This window comes from Mus pahari, chromosome 15, assembly GCF_900095145.1.
Source record: "Mus pahari chromosome 15, PAHARI_EIJ_v1.1, whole genome shotgun sequence".
In the NCBI taxonomy this organism is placed as follows: domain Eukaryota; kingdom Metazoa; phylum Chordata; class Mammalia; order Rodentia; family Muridae; genus Mus; species Mus pahari.
In genome coordinates, this window is record NC_034604.1 from 61,219,293 (window position 1) to 61,239,638 (window position 20,346).

The window sequence follows — 20,346 nt, forward strand, 5'->3', positions numbered from 1 at the left end:
CTTTGTAGACCAGGCTGGCCTCGAACTCAGAAATCCGCCTGCCTCTGCCTCCCGAGTGCTGGGATTAAAGGCGTGCACCACCACGCCCGGCGATATTGATTTTCATAAACATTAAAGTCTTTGTATTTCCAAGGACACTCTCATATGACCTGATGGCACTACATGAACGTGGTAAATATTGCAGGCAAGCACGCAAACACACACATAAAAATAATTTTATAAATCAAATATGAAGAACAGACCAGCCTGTTGGTGAGGGACCAAACAAACCTTTAATCCCAGCACTCAGGAGGCACAAGCAGGCAGACCTCTGTGGAGGTCAAGGCCAGCCTGGTCTACAGAGTGTAATCCAGGACAGCCAGAGTTACACAGAGAAGAAACCGTGTCTCAAAAAAATGAAGAAAAAAAACAAACAAACAAAAAAAAAAACGAAGCGCCAAAGGAACATTCTGATAGTTGATGTTGACAGGATCTGGGTCACCACCTAGGGGACAAACCTTAGTGCACACCTGCGAGGGATACTGAGATTGGATCAGTCTCTGGGCACACCATTCAGGGATTGTCTTGCTTGCAAAGTGGCACTGTGCCCTGGGCTTGGGAGCCCTCTGCTTCTTGACTGTAGATGGAATATGACCAGCTGCTTCAAACTCTACCACCACGACTGAGTGCAGCTTCCAACTGGGAGCCAAAACAAGTCCTTTCTCCCTTAAGCTGCTTTCATCGTGGTACTTTATCCCAGCAACAGGAGAGGTGACGAAGACACAAACACAGAATTATTAGCACGAGAGTTCTACTGATCGTGAATTAACTGATTAAAAGTAAACCAACTTTAAAGAGTATTAATACCAGACTCTATTAAGTTCATAACAAACAAATTTATTGTAGAATTGATAATAAAACCATACTGAAATACATGTGCTACTATATAGGAAGACCAACCTAGAAACAAAACAGCTTTGATCTCTTTGTATATGCCTCAGTTTATCTCAAAAGTTGAAAACTACAAGTAATTCTCTGTTGGTGGATTTACGTATAATTCTAGTAATAGACTAATTCTCTAAAGTCATGTCAGTCTTACAAGAGATGAAAATGAAGAGGGAGTAATATTTTGGCTTCTAAAAAACATTAAATCATAAGTATTGTAATTTTTAAAAGTTTTACAGTATCTAGCTATCTTTAGGGCTTTTTTGGTTTGGTTAGTTGGTTAGTTTGTTGTTTTTGTTTTGATTTGGATTGTTGGGTTTTTTTGTTTGTTTTGGGTTTTTTTTTTTGGTAGGCAATGTTTCTCTGTGTAGCTCTAGCTGTCCTGGACTCCCCTTTAAGACTTCCTTGAATTCTCCGTCCAAACTGGCCTCAAACTCAGAGATATGCCTGCCTCTGCGTCCCAACTGCTGGGATTAAAGGCCTGTGCAACCACAGCTAGGCATGGTATCTTTAGATTTTAATTTCAAAAAAACAATTTTTAGGCCAGTGAGATGGCTCAGGGGTGAAGGCACTTCCTTGCTGGCAAGACTGCTGACCCGAGTTCAATCTCCGGAACCCACACAGTGTGAAAGACAGAACCTGCTCCTGAAAGTTGGCCTGATTTCTACAAACTCTGTGACATATACTCACTCATATGTACAAGCACACATGCGCGCGAGCACACACACACATGCGCGCGAGCACACACACAAGCGCGCACACACACATGCGCGCGAGCACACACACATGCGCGCACACACACACAAAGTCAATATAAAAAAGTCAGACATCCAAAAATAAATAAATAAATAAAATCATTTTATTTGCAACAGCAAGTGATGAAAAGAATAAATAATTTGGATAGTGGGCTGGCATACACTTATTTCTTAAGAAGACGAGTGGATAAAGCAACTAAACTAAGAAACTACACAGAGGCAAGCAAACTTCTGTGAGTTCTGGGCCAGCCAGGGCTACATAATTGAGACACTGTGGGTATAGTTCAGTGGTAGTGTTTGCGTAGCATGTAGGAAGCCCTTGATCTAATTCCTAGTGCCACCAAAATAAAATAAAACAACCCTCTGCACAGAAACACAGAATGGACAATCAAAATATTTATCATTAGTTACTTACAGTAAGTTGAATTACTTTTTAATGCTTATCTTTGCTCTCTTAAAACACTTAAATTTGCTCAATTTAAAATAAATATATAAACTCAAATGCTTTCTCAATGACCTCATGATTTTTTTCAATGACATTAGTCACTTGTAGGCTGATCTGTTTTTTTATTGGGTTTTTTGTTTGTTTGTTTTTTGAGACAGGGTTTCTCTGTATAGCCCTGGCTGTCCTAGAACTCACTCTGTAGACCAGGTTGGCCTCGAACTCGAGATCCGCTTGTTTCTGCCTCCCTAGGGTTGGAATTAAAAGTGTGTACCACCATAGCCTGCTAATAGGCTAATGTTTTTATCACAACAAAAAATAAAGAACAACCAGCATTGTAACAAGGAAGTATAATAAGTATTTTCTAAAGTGCTCAATTAATCTTAATATCCATAAATTATTCCCATACTGCAGATTCATGTGAGATCCGTTATTAACATTTTTGCCTCTTGGTTACTACATTCCTTTTTGTAGTTGTTTGTGTTTTGGAGTCAGGGTCTCACTGTATGGCCCTGACTGGCCTGGAACTTGCTATGTAGATTAGTCTGGCCTGTTGTGGACTTAAAAGTGTGCGCCACCACACCTAGCTTTTTCTATTCTTACATCAAAGTCTTCACACAGACTTCTGGAAAGCCTCGTATATCCCTAGTATCACACAAAAATGATAATTTAGCAAAATATATTTTCATCTATGTAATAAATAAACTATTATGAGGTTAATTTTTCCTAATTCGTGTAAAATAATCTTTCCTTTATGAAAAATAGTGATCATTTTGATTTAACTATGGCTTAAACCAGTAGATAAATTTCTTTAATTACTTACTAATGTAAAGTAACAGATCTTAAATTCACATTTAAACTACCGAGTCCCTCAAAACAAAGTATCATTTATTATTATACACTTAATTCATACTAAATTCAATACAAATTTTTATCCTTAATTTTTAAGTACATACATGATATTTTAAAACATTACCAGTCAGATCTATATAAAACAATGACATCCAAAAGGCTGATTTTAAATTAAGAAACCTACACACAGCTGCTCATATACAATTCTAATAAAACACAGGAATAATTCTTAGGAAATGTTAGTCCTATAATACTGAGCGATATTTACAAGCAAACATGATCCAAACAGCACATGCAGACTCAGGGTAGGTAAACACTCGAACGCGAACTGCCAGTCGCACCTGGTCTCCACGACAACAGATTATTTCTTCACAAAAAGGAGACCTATATAAAAGAAAAAGTAGTTAAGGAGAAGGTCACTGTAGAAGCTCCCATGGAATAGGTTGTCACACCTAGCAATTATCAGATTAATTGCTTTCTAAATTCTTTTTTTTGTTTTGTTTTGTTTTTCTAGACAGGTTTTCTCTGTGTAGCCCTGACTGTCCTGGAACTCACTCTGTAGACCAGGCTGGCCTGGAACTCAGAAATCTGCCTGCCTCTGCCTCCCAAGTGCTGGGATTAAAGGCGTGCGCCACCACCGCCCGGCTCTAGATTCTTAATACAAAAAATATCTATGAATTAACAAATTTTTAAATTGTGAATTAATAAAATCCTTACCGAAGACAAGTGGCAAATGCACGCCTGGCATTTCTATACACAAAATGTATGGGGAAGCCTTTAAATGTGTGCCCGTCAGGCACAGCCCTCCTTATGGCATCCTGAAACTCTTCATTGCCTGCAGATATGCTTGTTGTTCGCTCAAACTCATACGAGGCCAGAGCTGGTGACAAAAGATAGGAGAGCTGGTCTTCCCAGACAGTAGTGAGGCCAAGGTCCTGTAGCAATTGAAAATGTGAGATATATTAATATTTTAAAGACCAGTTCCATAAACATGTGCTTTTTGCTTTTGGGCAGGGTCTCTGAACATGGCCTAGATGGACTTAGACTTTGCAATCCTCCTGCCTTAGCCTCGGAGTGCTAGGATTATAGGGATGCATCACTATACCTAGCTAACTGCTCACATAGTCCAGGCTGGTATCAACCAGATGTGATGCTGAGTACGTCCTTGATTTTCCTGCCTCCATGTTCCAAATGCTAGGATTACAGACCACACCCCACTCAAGATATGTGCGTGTATAACTACACAGTCCTATCTAGTCGTTAATGATGGCCTTCATCGTGAAATGGTTGTCTTACCCCTGTATCTCCTGAGTGCTCTAGGACTGCAGAGCAGACATGTGTCACCATATCTGGCAAGAAGAGATTCGTGTTCATATTTAGACAGGTTCTCACCATGTAGCCCTGGATGGCCTAAACTCAGGGGTTTGCCTGGTTCTGCTTCCCATGCTTCCTTTTGTCTTGGAACTCAGTATGTCCTCTAGATCTGCCTGCCTCAGCATCCCAAGAGCTAGGATTAAAGCTCTGTGCCATCACGCCTGCCTGAAGAGACTTTTTAAAAGCTGTCCTAGGGCTGGTGAGATGGCTCAGTGGGTAAGAGCACCTGACTGCTCTTCTGAAGGTCCTGAGTTCAAATCCCAGCAACCACATGGTGGCTCACAACCATCCATAAGATCTGACTCCCTCTTCTGGAGTGTCAGCTTATATGTACTTACATATAATAAGTAAANAAATCTTTAAAAAAAAAAAAAAAAAGCTGTCCTAATTTCTCAATTTTCTCTTAATTATTCTAGGGATAAACAGAAATAAAAATAAGAAGTTACTTTTAAGAAAGACTGTAATAAACTTGCTGTAACATACTCTTTGTCAGTGTAAAATCATTCAATATTTTCAGCAAGGTGCTAGTCAGAAGAGTGTTTAATTAAGGCTCGGAAGTATAAAATAACTACTCACTAGCTAGAATACAGAATCATCCTAATATGGAAGATAATATCAATTTTTAGGTTATATTTGTTTGGATTGGTTGGTAAGGCATGGAACCCTGGCTCTACATAAAAGTAGGTGTTCAGGTGCATCCTGTAATTCCAGCACACAAGAGGTGGAGATAGGAGGATCAGAAGTTCAATCTCAGTGACACAAAGTCTGAGACCAGCCTAGGATATACAAGACCAGCTTCCCCCTCAAGAACTCTAGTGAGACAATCTGCATAAACTCAACCACAGTAGAGGGCAAAGTCAATAAATCAACTGAGTAAATGAATGTCAAGAATTTCCAAAACAGTTACTCTAAAAAGGCACTGTCTTTAACACTATAAAAGATTAAAAGGTAAAACCAGGACTAAAAGTTGGCTCAACAGTTAAGAGCACCAGCTCTTGTAGAGGATCAGGGTTCAAGTCCTAGCACGCACACGGAGGTTCACAACCCTCTGTAACTCCAGCTCCAAGGATCAGGGTCCTGTTCTGAACTTCGTGGACACTAGGCATGCAAGTCCTAGCACGCACACGGCGGTTCACAACCATCTGTAATTCCAGTCCAAGGATCAGGGTCCTCTTCTGAACTTCGTGGACACTAGGCATGCAAGTCGTACACATACACACATGTATACTCATAAAATAATAAAAAGCAGCCTGGAAGATCTTTCTTAACCCTTTCCCTATCACACACGCCTCTCTTGCAGGTTTGCAGGCTCGCCGGCTTAACTAATGATCAGCGTAATCAGCACTGACACAGATCTCAGCTATATGAATAAATAGCCACACCCTGATTTAGTCACTAACCCTTATCACGAACAGGCACTTACTAGCTATGTAAATTTTCATAATAATATAAGAAATCCATAGTCAAACTGCAGGACTGTGTTAAAAACAAGCTTATAGTATAATAAAATACTATCTTCATTTGTAATAGAACAATAGATAAGAAAGTTACCAGGCAGCTTGGGGAAATTAGAAAGACCATGGAGGGACCTTCGTTCCCAGCAGTGTAATTAAGCAATCTCCTTACCAGCACCATGCTGAAATCATAAATGCTTTATGAGCTGGTGAGCAAGTGTATATTAGGGCCAAAGCTATAAGTGATTGGGAACCCAGAGAATATAATGAATCAGTTTGCCATTGGTGGCGTCAGGAAAACAAGAAAAGTTTATCCAAGGAGGGAATTTTAAGAGGGAACATCAGAAGCAAACTAGAAATATTGTCTAGAAATTTTGGATTTCAGTCGCTTGTCCGTTGCGAATCACCAATAACTTAATACTCAGACTTCAGTCTTCTAAGAGTTTCTTTTGATAAATGTCAAGTTTGGGGATTGATGTGTGGCACTAAGAGGAAGAGGTAGGCTCTTGGAGTTCAAGGCCAGCTTGGTCTACATAGTGACCTGCCAGAGCTACAAAGTGAGACTGTCTCAAAAAAACAAAACACAAAACAAAAATAAATAAGATATAAAACATGATACTCTCTTCCCTTTCATCAGTGCATCTTATCTATAAAGCTCCTATGAAGAATGGACATGGCCAATAAACAAGATAGCTGATCCTATTATTAAAGGAATGCAAATTAAAGTTAGACTGAGGATGTAATTTTACCTCCACCCACGTGGAATAAAAGAAACAGGAAGAGGGCTGGAGAGACCACTCCGTGGCCAAGAGTACTCGTGATGCTTGCAGAAGACCTAGTTTCAATTCCTAGTAGTGACATGGCAGTTTATAACTGCTAATTCCAGTTCCAGGGAATCCAATGCCTTTTTTATGTCCCCAGGCATGAAGCACACACCTGGCATACTTACATACATGCAGGCAAGACACTTCCACATAAAATAAATCTTAAAAAAAAAACATTTCCAGAAACAAGCCAAGGGAGTGGGGTGGGTATTTGGGTATGGCAAGGGAGTGGGGTGGATATTCGGGTACAGCAAGGGAGCGGGGTGGGTATTTGGGTATGGCAGGGTGGCAGCACTGGGCTAAATCGAATGTGAACAAGCCCATCATTCTCCAATTCTAGGAGGAAATAGTAACTTTAGAGGGTTTAGCAGACTTAGGAATTCTTAAGAAACATTTATTTTTACTTATGTGTATGTGCATGTGTTTGTGCATATGGGTCTCTGAGTAAGCCAGGAAAGTGACTGTCAGAGTCCCTAGAGCTGGAGTTACAGGCTGTGCACCACTGGATATGGGTGCTAGGCTCTGAGCCCAAGTCCTCTGTGAAGGCAAAGAGTCCTCAGCCACTAACCTAGCTTTCCAGCCCAGATTTAGCCTTTTTTTTAAATTTATTTTTTTTTATTTTTATTTTTTAAAGATTTATTTATTATATGTAAATACACCGTAGCTGTCTTCAGACACTCCAGAAGAGGGAGTCAGATCTTGTTAAGGATGGTTATGAGCCACCATGTGGTTGCTGGGATTTGAACTCCGGACCTTCGGGAGAGCAGTCGGGTGCTCTTACCCACTGAGCCATCTCTCCAGCCCCCTTAAATTTATTTTTTAATTTTTATTTTTTTAAAGATTTATTTATTTCATTTATCTGAGTACACTGTAGCTGTCTTCAGACACACCAAAAGAGGGCATCAGATCCCATTACTGATGGTTGTGAGCCACCATGTGGTTGCTGGGAATTGAACTCAGGACCTCTAAACAGCAAGCAGCCAGTGCTCTTACCCACTGAGCCATCTCTCCAGCCCAGATTTAGCCATTTTTAAGTCTCACAACTGTCTCATGACTTTTGCCATTATAATCCTCATGAAGGTGGCCATTGTGTTTGCTTAAGTGAATGCACTTAAGGGGAAAAAGAGTTGGGGTGGACTGTTGGCTCTCTGGTTAAGTGCACTTACTGCTCTTGCAGAGGACCCAAGTTCAGTTCCCAGCAACCACATGGCAGTTTATAAGTGCAACTCTAGTCCAAGGGGAGCCAGAGCCCTCTTCTGACCTTCAAGGGCATCCATCGGGCATGCAAGTGGCATACATACCACCCACAAGCAAAATCATCTAAAGGAAGAACTGGAAAATAAACAACAAAGGGAGCCTGACGCCACAACTGCTTCTGTGTCAGTTACCTTTCTGTGTTCAGACACCAGAAGCCTCAGCTGCATCTCGATCTCATTGCTTGTGACTGAGGCGTCGATCGTGGATGCACACAGAGGTGGGAAGGGAGGGAGGGATGTAGTGGCACCTGGAGCACACACAGACTTAATCGCTTCTTCGCTCATAGGTTTCCACTTGGACTCATCATTCAAATCAAATATGCAGGTCTCTACTGCATCCGAGGGCTGACAGTTTCCCAGGAACATCTGATGATTGAAAACACAACCGATTGTTCGATAGGGGTACAGTGGTTTGGGCTGTTCAGCAAGTGGAGGTCCATCGGGATTAGTAGGCTTGTGGATGTACCTAAAAGAAATGACAGTTTTATACAATGAGAATTTTTAAACTGTAAAGGCAGTTATCTTACTCTCACTTGCTCACACTTGTGCGTGTGTGGACTGGAGGCTGACACTGTCTCCAGCACTATCCACTTTTTTTTTTCTTTTGGAAGATGAGTTCTTTCCCATAGCTCACAACTCCAAGAAACACAGGCACATGTCCATACTCAGCTTTTACATAAGGTCTGAAAATGGGAACTCACGCTTGCACAGCAAGTGCTCTACTGAGCTAACTCCCACCTGCATTACTCTGCCTTATCTACATAGTGCACCTTTAAAAATCAACTTCCGGAAGGAAGGAAGGAAGGAAGGGAGGGAGGGAGGGAGGGAGGGAGGGAGGGAAAGAGGGAGGGAGGGAGGGAATATTCTATGTCTATGGTGAATATCAAGAAAGTTTATCCCAGAGAGTATCATAATTCGCCTGTATAATATTAGGCATGACTATTCAAAATGATTATCACACAAGGAGAAACAGAACTTGGGAAAATAAGGAGGTAGCCCAGCCCTCTTTACGACACTGAACGCTTAACACAAGATGAAGGAAAAACAAGAAAGACCATCCAGGAAGAAACAACAGAGTTGGTGCCTACTTCAGATTTTCAAACTAAACCATGATTTTCAACTTGTAACTCATTTTTAGTCTTAGAAATAATCACCAGAAAATAAGTATGCTAATTACACAAAACTAAAAGTATATATATAATATACACACACATATATATTATATATAATATATATTAATATATATACGTACATTCATACATGTGTATGTATATATATATATATATATATGTATGTATTTTACTAATGTCATGATAGTAAATATTTTAGAAGTACATAGTATTCTCTTAGAAGTAATTTACTTAGCTACCATATGTCAAAAAGCCTCTAATAACTAAGATTATAAACATGTACTTATGAGTTCCTTCCAAACAAAAAAGCTTCAGCAATTTCAAGGCTTGTGTGAAAGATGCTTATTCCCCAGCCTCCTGACCTGCATGTGAGCTCCAGAACCCACATGGAGAAAGAAATCAATTCTGCAAGTTGTCCTGACTTCCTCACACAATGAATGAATGAATGAATGAATGAATGACTTCAGGGCCTTGGGTTTGATCCCCAGCACCACAATTGTACCTGTGTTTTATTTAAGTTTTCACATGCTGTGGCATGCATGTGGAGTCAGAGGATAATTTCGTGGACCCAGCGCTCTGCTGTGTCTACCCGCTGGCCATCTCACTAGCCCGAGTCCTGCATTATACTCCCCGTAACCTGAGCTCACTGACCTGTGCCCTGTTAAACTCTCCCAAAACATGATGGTGCCATCAGTCCCACAGGTCATCACCCAGGCATGCGGCGCCCCCTTGGCCTTAGTCCCCACACAGACAAAGGCCTCCAGTCCATAGCCAAGAAGAAGGCTGCACAGCAGGTTAGCGTGGTCCTCACAATCACCCTAGAAAGGAAAGCCAAGTAAAATTAGGATATACTCATAGCTCTGTTAAATACGTAAATAAAGAAAACCAATAAGACCTGCAACTTTAATCATTAATCCAATGTTAGTCTGAAACAAGGAGAAAATATAATAATGTAAAAGACTGTAATTTACAAGGGAGATTTACAAGATAAAGGGTATGCACAAGCAAGCTGAAAAATATTTCAGTAGGAAATGTAAATAAATGAAAAGTGCTCAAAACAAGCAAACAAGTTCAACAGTATCTATATTTATTTTAGGGTGAATTATATGATGTTCTCCTCCATGTTCCAGATTTTCTTTGTTATATTACTGTTTGACCTGGGCTCTCTCTATATGGCGAGGACTAACCTCCAATTTACAGTGATCTCTTGTTTCTGCCAAAATGCTTGGATTACAGGAATGTCTCCATGCCCATCCCTTATTATAATATGTCTATAATTTAAAAATAGTATAAGACTGGGGACTAGGGGTATAGAGCAGAGCAGAGCCGAGTGCCTTGTATGTACAAAGCCTGTATTAGGTCTCCTCACACCACAAGCAGGCCACAATGGTATGTGTCTGTAAACCCAGCACTCAGGAGGTAGACCAGAAGTTCAAATTCATCTCTGGCCACATAGTACAGGCATATTAGATGTGTTTAAACAGACAGATATACTTTTATTCTTGGTTCTTTAGTTCTACCCCCGCCCCCCCCCTTTTTTTTGCAGTGATGTAAACAAAACCCAGGACTGCTCTCCCACTGAACTATACCCTTATCATAATGTTTAATAAAAACCTTTAGAGCCGGGCAGTGGTGGCACACGCCTTTAATCCCAGCACTTGGGAAGCAGAGACAGGCGAATTTCTGAGTTCAAGGCCAGCCTGGTCTACAAAGTGAGTTCTAGGACAGCCAGGGCTATATAGAGAAACCCTGTCTCGAAACCTCCCCCCCCAAAAAAAAACCTTTAGAACCAGTATGTTTTCTTCCTTAGATATTTGTTATAAAAAGAAAACCCAAAATAAAATTTAAGAGGCATTTAATGTAAAAGTTCATTTATAATACCAAAAAAGTCAAAGCTCATGCCTTAAGTCCCAGCACTGGGGAGGCAGAGGCAGGAGGATCTCTTATGAGTTCAAAGCAAACCTGGTCTACAAGCACATTCCAGGACAGACAAATGTCTCAATGTTTAAAAGCACTGCCTGGGGGCCGGGCGTGGTGGTACACGCCTTTAATCCCACCACTTGGGAGGCAGAGGCAGGTGAATTTCTGAGTTCAAGGCCAGCCTGGTCTACAGAGTGAGTTCCAGGACAGCCAGGGCTACACAGAGAAACCCTGTCTCAAAAAAACAAAAAAAAGAGCACTGCCTGCTCTTTCAGAGGTCCTGAGTTCAATTGCCGGCAACAACATGGTGAGTTATAATCTGTATGGGATATGATTCCCTCTTCTGGTGTACATGAAAACAGAGTACTCATATACATAAAATTAATTTTTAAAAACCCTATGAATTAAAAAGAAAAAGTATTCTTAGCATAAATAAAACAGGACAAAATTTTATCTATATATTACCTATAAATTATGGAAAATATGCATAATGAATAAAATTATAAAAGATGATAAGTATTAGTTGCATCTTTAGTGTTATAATGGTCATACAATAAAACTATTTTAATATTTAAATAATTTTCAGGGTTCTTTTTTTTTTTTTTTGGTTTTTCAAGACAGGGCTTCTCTTGGCTGTCCTGGAACTCACTTTGTAGTCTAGGCTGGCCTCAAACTCAGAAATCCGCCTGTCTCTGCCTCCCAAGTGCTGGGATTAAAGGCATGCGCCACCAACGCCCGGCTAAGGTTCTTTAAGAGACTTGGTGTCCACTCTGCCTTGTTCACTGAGGTCTGCGTCCTATGTCCTGGCCACTGAGGGCAGGCACCATCTGGATGCTGTGCACTTGGGTGCAGAGGCAGGTGGATCTCTTAGAGTTCAAAGCCAGCCTGGTCTACAGAGAGAGAGAGTTCTCCGAAATACACAGAGAGACCCTGTCTCAAAAATACCACACACACACACACACACACACACACACACACACACACACACACACCAGCCTTTCCAAGTGATGAATCAGCCTGTCACTCAAATGTTTCTTCTACAGTATGAGCTGTCCTTTGTGACCGTACTTTCTATTTACACAATACCAGACAAAATTAATACAAAACAAACAGCAGCGGGTGAAAGAAGCTTGTCTTTTTTCTGTTTCACTGACAGTAAATGTTAAAAATCCTACTTACTCACTATACTAGCACCATTGTTAGACTTTAGAAGATTAGGAAACACCCCATACTCTGAAGTTAAAGTACTGAAATCACTGAGCATTTAATATCAGGGAGCTAGAGAGAGATCTCAGCAGTTAAGAACTGGCTGCTCTTCCAGAGGACCTGGGTTTCCCGGCACCCACATGGTAGCTTACAGTCCTCTGTAACTACAGAGCTACTACATGTATGTTGTGCAAAAGACAAATACACATAAAATAAAAAACAAATTCCTTACAAAGTTTAATATCATTTATACCAGTTATAATATAACTTATATATTATATAAATTAAATATAATTGTGTTAAAAGTAACATACCATACTATAAAATCCAAGAACTTTTCTTATAATCACTGTGTCTATAGACTTCTGTTCTTTTTTTGACCTTGGCTGACCTGGAGCTTGCTCCGTACACTAGGCTGGCCTCCCCCTCACCACTTGCCTCTGCCTCAGGCACCACCACATCCAGCTGCTTTGTTCTTGAGACAAGAGCCCACAAAGAGCACAGGCCGCCCAGGAGCTTTCTGTAACCCAGACTGACTTTGAACCTGTCATCTTTTGCCAGTTTCTCAAGTTCTGGGATTACAAGCATTAGCCAACACATTCAGCTCTATGACTTTGAGTCTCTATCTCAATGACTTTGAGTCTCTATCTCAATGGAAGAACATTCTATTCAATAGGAAATTCCAACAAAAATAAAGATGTTAAGTTTTAAGTGCTGATGTGTAATTTGACTTGTTCGAGTTGATAATATGTATATTTTCAAGGAAATTCTTTTATAAATATGCTATAAATTAAAAGTAATTGAGAGTAAATATTATTATCTGTTACATGTTTTTGATACCTTGTTTCTACAGAGAAAGGCCAGCAGGGTGCACCACTGTTCCTGCTTGCCACCTCCTCCAATAACAGGGGCTCGTTCATAACCAAGGACATTAACAAATCGAGCCGCTTGCCTCGGAGTATCCAGAAGTCGTCCAGCTCGAAGTGGCTTAACATAGGAACAGACTGGTCTATTTATCCCATTCTCATCCTGAAGGAAGAAAGGGAAAACATTATAACAACAAGCTAATCACTGGAAGTACCATATCTCTCTATTATCCTGTAGATAATTCTGGATGCCGTTAATATATTAAGTGTACACCTTTCTTTCTTTTTTTTTTTTTTGTTTTCTTTGTTTGTTTGTTTTTTGTCTTTTTTGAGTGTACACCTTTCATCTAGCACTAGGCTACTGTATCTTTTAAGTTTCTCTGTGTAGCCTTGGCTGTCCTGGAACTTGCTCTGTAGACCAGGCTGGCCTCAAACTCACAAAGATCCACCTGCTTTTGCCTCCCAAGTACTGGAATGAAAAGTGTGTGCACTACCCACTGCCTGGCACTCACATTCTTAATGAAGTCTATCATATTCTCCTTTCATAAATGAATTAAACTATAGCTGTTATACAATGGAGTCAGGGTTTGGCTTGGTTTGGTTTTTCCAAGACAGGGTTTATATTAGTGTAGCCTTGATTGTCTTAAAACTCACTCTATAGAACAGGCTAGCTCAAATTCAGAGAGCCGCTTCTTCCAAGTGCTGGGATTAAAGGCATGCACTAGAGCCAGGATTTTTAAAACCTGAGCTGTCTGACTCCAAAGCCTTTAGTAGTTAAGAATTCTCTGAAAAAAGAGTCAGCCGATGGATAAGGGAAGGGAAGGGGATCTAAAGCTAAGCTGAAGTATTCTTTTGTATTGTCACACAGAATTTCATATCCAGACAAAACATTTTTTTAATTGATTGACTGAAAATATTAACCAAATCAATTGAAAGTAGAATTTGAAAACATTTTAGGAATATCCTAAATACAGGATGGGTTTTTTTTTTTGTTTTTTTGTTTTTTTTTGAGACAGGGTCTCAAAAGTAAAGGAGCCCTTAAAATGCAAACTCTGGAAATGAGTAAAATGTTCTGATGAAGTGAAACCTAACTTAGGCAACAGAAACACTACTGCTCAATTTTTAGAACCATTGATGTATTTCTCTAATGTAATCCCATACCTTAACAAGAACAACACTTTCGAAAGTTAGAAGTAATTTCTGCTTCCCACTAACACTTAATTTGGGACTCAGTCCTAAGATCCCTGTCTAGAAATGAGGCCATTTGTATTTGTCCCAGTGATTAGGGAGTACAGGATATGTGCATGAATGTACACATCTATGGTTGGTTGAAAGAAAATGGGCCCACAGGCTCATAGGGGTAGCACTCTAAGGAGGCATGGCCTTGTTGGGTGGGTGTGGCATTGGCGGAAGGAGCCAGGCTCAGTGTGACATTCTCTTCCTGCAGCCTGCCAAGGTAGAATCCTCAGCTCCTTCTCCAGCCTGCATGCTTCCTTCCATGTTTCCCATCATGACAATAATAAAGTAAACTTCTAAAACTGTAAGCCAGCTTCAATAAATGGTTTCTTTAGCTGGGTAGTGGAGGTGCACACCTTTAATCCCAGCACTCGGGAGGCAGAGGCAGGNGGATTTCTGAGTTCGAGGCCAGCCTGGTCTACAGAGTGAGTTCCAGGACAGCCAGGGCTACACAGAGAAACCCTGTCTCAGAAAACCAAAAAGACAGCTACAGTGTACTCAGATAAATAAAAAACAAAACAAAAACATAAAGAGTTGTTGTGGTCATGGTATCTTTTCACAGCAATAGAAACCTTAAGACAATGTCAAAAATCATCTAACACTGTAGGTGATATATATATATATATATATATATATGGTGAGGTGAATATATACTATTTGATCTATTCCTCAGAAGTGATACCTATATATAGACTGTAGAAACTATACTTTAAATTTTGATTTCTAGACTAGTAATATGTGGCATGTACTATTTTTTGATGCTAGGCAGTCACAGCTCCAGTGTCACCCGATCAAAGGTAAACAACGGATACTCCTTAGTGTATTGTGTTTCTAAGCTACAACATGGGGCAGGTCAGCTGTTCTAAAGGCACTTATGTTCATCGGCATGAAACTGTACCAAAGTCAAGGTTTCATTTGTAGTTGAAATTATGCAAACATTTGGCTTAGACATAGTGATTACACAATTATTGCACTTACTGCAATTGTTTTAAAATATTTCATGTATTATTTGTACTATTGTGTGTAAATGGCGTATGACCATGCAGATGCCCAGTGCACGTGTGAAGGTCAGAGGCTAGTTTGAAGCTGGCTCTTTCCTTCCTCCATTGTATGAGCTTCAGGGTTGTTCAGCTCGCATAGCAAGGGCTTTACTCACCGAGCCATAGAAATGGTACTTAATGCTATTTTTTTTGTTTTCTTCTTTTAAAGATTAATTTATTTATGTATGTGAGGCATCAGAACCCATTACAGATGGTCGTGAGCCACTTTGTGGTTGCTGGGAATTGAACTCAGGACCTCCGAAGAACTGTCGGTGATCTTAACCACTGAGCCATCTCTCTAATCCCCTTCTATCTTTTTAAAGATTTATTATTTATTTTATGTATGTGAGTATACTATCACTCTCTTCAGACACACCAGAGGAGGGCATCAGATCCCATTACAGATGGCTGTGAGCCACCATGTGGATGCTGGGAATTGAACTCAGGACCTCAGGAAAAGCAGTCCTTGCTCTTAACCATTGAGCTATCCCTAGGGGGTTGGAGAGCTAGCATCCACATGGTGGCTCACAGACATCTGTAATGGGATCTGATGCCCTTTTCTTGTGTCTGAAGACAGTGACAGTGTACTCATATAAGTCAGTACATCTTAAAAAAACAGCAATAGTAAAAAACTAACATAAATATCCAAATGTTTAATCAATCTTAAATATTATGAAAAGGTATATTCCAAGTTAACAAAAACTATTATGCCACCAACCTACCCAATAAATGATAACTATTTTAGAAATAAACTTTCATTTGTGAAATGAATATATTTTTACAAATATAAATTAAATATTTATAGCACTACACTTCAAATATAGGGATGAAACTTTTCTAAGATAATTTACAAACCTGGGCAAAAATCTTGACCAGCCTTGAGTTGTGAGAGGGTCGAATTTGCAAATACTCTCTCCACCACTGCTTAGCATAAACTAGAAATAATCGCTCTTTCTCTGCAGTTTTCTGACGTTCCAAGGCAAGCTTGAAATTAAAAAATAAATTAATTAAAAACTAAGTGTCTACAAAATGTCCTCAATTACCAGAACAATCTACTGTTCTCCATTGCTGTTTCCAACTTAACCTGAAGTACATACTCTGCTGCAAACAACCCGCCATCTCCCAGATTCTCTAATCACGTCAATATCCCTGGTCTCTATCCATAATCCAAGTGACTTTTCCCTGCACACCATGGAATTTTTTATGTAAGGAAACACTTCAGTCACTTCCTACATCATGAAAACTACCTTCTAAGCTTATTATCACTCTGGCCCCTGGCTCATTTTCTCTCTCCCATCCACACAAGCCTTTTGTTCAAGGATGTTGCACCCACTTCCCAAAAAACACAGGCCCAATCTTGGAATTAGATACTAACATTTATTGCAATTCAGGTATTTTTATACCCCAACAATGTGATCTAAGTTGGCCTCCCAGTAACCATCCATCACATATCGCCCTTCGGTAACTTTTCTATTTAAAACCTTCTGTATCTGGAGTTTTGTTTTGGTTTTATGAGACAGGGCTTCTCTGTGAGCCCTGGCTGTCCTGGAATTCACCTTTAGAGCAGGCTGGCCTAAAACTCAAGAGATTTGCCTGCCTCTGCAAATACTGGGATTAAAATCATGCACCACCCTACCCAGTTTATAGTTGGCATTTTGTTTCCTCACTGTCTCCAGACTCCTACTAAGCTGCTATAAATGAATGAAGCACATGCTTTTAATCCCAGCACTCAGGAGGCAGGGGCACGGATCTCTGAGTTCAAGGCTAGCCTGGACTAGGAAGTGCCAGGTGAACCAGAACTATATCATCAAAAGACCGTATCTCAAAAAGGAAAACAGAAAAAATTATATGAATGTGTATATGTATGGGATGCATATGCCCAAGGAGGTCAAATGAGTGACTGGATCCCTTGCAGTTAAGAGTTGCAGTGGATCCCTTGCAGTTAAGAGTTGCAGGTAGCTGTCTCAAGTGCATGGTGCTTTGTTTTAGAGATTTGTTTATTTTATGTTCATTACTGCTTTTGCCTTCATGTATGGCTGTGTGAGGGTGCCTGATCCCCTGGAACTGTAATTATAGATGGTTGTGAGCTGCCTTGTGGGTGCTGGGAATTGAACTTGGGTCCTCTGGAAGAGAATCCAGTGCTCTTAATCCCTGAGCCATCTCTCCTGGGATGATCTTTGTGTGCAGTGTATAAAGATGGTCTTTGTATTAATCAAATGCTGATTTCTGTACCAAAGAGAGGACTTCAGTATTATTATTCATATAGCTATATCATATTTTGTAAGCCCCCCCTCTCTCACCCCCTGATTGGTTTAATAATCAGCTGATGGTCTATAGTAAACAGAGGAAGAGAGAACAGGCGGGACCTCCAGCAGAGATGGGAACTCTGGGAAAGAGTCAGGGACTCAAGAATTTCCCAGCCAGACGCAGAGGAAGAGCAGGCCAGGACTGAAGGAGACTAATGAGCCACGTGGTAGAAGAGAGATTAGTAAAACTGGGAAATTTAAGTTATAAGTTATAAGAGATAGTGAAGAACAAGGGTAAGAGAAGGCCAAACAAAGCATTCATTAAAAAAAAAAAAAGCCTCCATGCTTTTATTCAGAGCTGGGGAGGGAAGGGCATAGGAAGTCCTTCCAGTTCTGTCTCTTCAGCCCAACTCCTGTTTGAGACAAGTAAGTATTGTGGACTAAATGTAAGAATAAGGCCAGTGAGGGGGCTCAGTGTGTTCAAGGTACCTGTTACATAAGCCTGGTGCCTGGAGTTTGATCCCTAGTAGGAGAGAATCGTTCTACAAAGTTGTCCTCTGATCTACACACAAACCCCACCCCCTACTAAGTGCACACACAATAATATATAAAACTTTATATATAATATATATATATATTATATAAAAGTCTAGAAATTAGCAATTTCATATATATGCATATACATATACATACACACACATGCACATTCACACATGACTCATGAAAAATGACTAACATCACCACAGAAAAATGACAAAATGCTTATAAAACATTAGAGTCTATCCTGATGTCTCAGTGATTAAGAGCACCGGCTGCTCTTTTAGAGGACCTTAGTTTCGTGCCCAGCACCCACATTGGGTGGCTCACAACCACCTTTAACATCAACTTCAGGGGCCACAATCTCCTAGTCTAGATTCTTTGGGCACCCACACAGATGCACACACATAAATAAAGATAAATATTTAAACACTAATAAGTAAGTAAAACAATGTTAGGTTTTAAAAGAAGACCTGCCAGGTGTAGTGGCACAGGTCTTTAACACATGGGAGGCTGAAGCAGGTGAATCTCTAATGGGGCGCAGGCAGGTGAGAAATGTCTTAAAACAGAGAACCCACGGGTCTGTGTTTGTCCCTCTGTGATAAAGATGTCCACAATTCATAAAGCCCTATATTCAATTCCCAATTCATAAATTCATAAACTTTGAACCCAGGTCCTCTGGAAAAGCATCCTGTAATTTTAAAAACCAAGTCATCTCTCCAGCCACCAACAAAAAAGCTTTGTCAATATAAGAAACAACAGAATTTATAAGATGATGTAGTGTTGGACGTAAATTTGGAGGTTGAGGCAGGAGGATCAAAAGTTCAAGGTCATGCTAGGCTATACAAGGTGATCTTGTATACCAAAAACTCCAATAAAATAAACTGTAATTAAAATAGTTATTTGAACCAGGTGTTGATGGTGTATCCCTTTAATTCAAGCACTCAGGAGGCAGAAGCAGAAGCAGGCAGATCTCTGAGTTCAAGGCCAGCATGGTCTACAGAATCAAGGACAGCCAGTGCTACACAGACAAACCCTGTCTCAAAAAAACAAAACAAAACAAAACAAACAAAAATTAAAAAAAAAAAAATCAAATAGTTCTTTGCTTATCTACCATATAGCTTTATAAATAACATATATACACTTATTATGATAATACATAAGTAAAAATTTGAAGGGCTATGGCTATAATTCACAGGACTACATTGCTTAGCAGGTGGCAAGGCCCTGGGTTTGATGCCCAGTACCACAGCAAGGGTGGATGAGAGGAAAGGAAAGGGGAGAGGGAGGAGGAAGTCTAAGGCCATAAAAATAGGATGGGGTTGAATAAAAGCACAGCTCCAAGATAAAGGATGCAGTCGGACAGAATTCTTCCACAGGAAAGCAGAGAACCGCAGCTAAACTGAAGAGCAGCAAACAGAAATCCAACTCAAGGGCTGAAGAATCTGTTGCTCTTACAACCCCAGGAAGTGATTCCAGACCAGACAGTGGGTTAGGAGACAAAGCCTTCCCAAGCATTCCACAGGAACCAGACCGGGTGCCAGCTTTTATATGTCTGTCCCCAGAGACTGATGACCTGAGCTCCATCCCTGGGCCCCATGCAGGGGAACTCCAGGATCACTACGGAAAGTGGCACAGTAGCACAGCACACACTTATCAACCACCTCCCCTGCACACACAAATACATACTAACGTAATAAAACTTTTTTCCATATGCCCTCCAACACTATGACTCTTCCTGACACATTCCCAGGCCTTGAGTTTGGTCAAATATAGGGCCTTGTAAATGCTAAGCAAGCACTTACCACTAAGCTACACCACCAGCCCCAGCTTTGTAATTCTTTTCGCATCCCTCATGTTAATTATCTTAATACAAATCTAAGCGTCTAGATAAATATTTACTGCAACCGAAGCACACCTGAAAGAGGAAGTGAGATTTACCTGTGTGTTCACTACTTCCTGAGATAGCGTTTGGCTGAGTGGTGGGTACATTTCAAGTTTTATATTTAAAATTCCCACGGAAACTTTTGATTCTGTGCCTACAAATAAAAATAAATATTTACAACTCTACTTAAATTCTATTTAAAACATGAAACTTGGGGGAGGGGGTAGGGGGTAGGGGATTTTCAGAGGGGAAATTAGGAAAGGGGATGACATTTGAAATGTAAATAAAGAAATTATCTAAAAAAAAAAAAAAAAAAAAAAAAAGAAGAAAAAAAGAAAAACACGCTGGGTGGTGGTGGTGCACGCCTTTAATCCCAGCACTTGGGAGTCAGAGGCAGGC

At 40.2% G+C, this 20,346-nt stretch overlaps 1 protein-coding gene across 1 annotated transcript in view; it reads right to left on the reverse strand.

Annotated features, from left to right (window-relative positions):
* Nucleotides 1-1,766: 1,766 nt before the first annotated feature.
* The window catches only part of Cep76 (centrosomal protein 76), a 29,118-nt gene continuing 10,538 nt past the window's right edge, over nucleotides 1,767-20,346 (reverse strand). The window contains exons 5-11 of the mRNA XM_021214333.2: nucleotides 20,004-20,101; nucleotides 16,135-16,263; nucleotides 12,978-13,166; nucleotides 9,663-9,829; nucleotides 8,014-8,347; nucleotides 3,691-3,908; nucleotides 1,767-3,357 (exon numbers count right to left, since the gene is read on the reverse strand). Of these exons, the coding sequence (XP_021069992.1) occupies nucleotides 3,219-3,357; nucleotides 3,691-3,908; nucleotides 8,014-8,347; nucleotides 9,663-9,829; nucleotides 12,978-13,166; nucleotides 16,135-16,263; nucleotides 20,004-20,101 (1,274 nt within the window). The 3' untranslated portion in view covers nucleotides 1,767-3,218. The remainder of the gene's footprint in view (nucleotides 3,358-3,690; nucleotides 3,909-8,013; nucleotides 8,348-9,662; nucleotides 9,830-12,977; nucleotides 13,167-16,134; nucleotides 16,264-20,003; nucleotides 20,102-20,346) is intronic.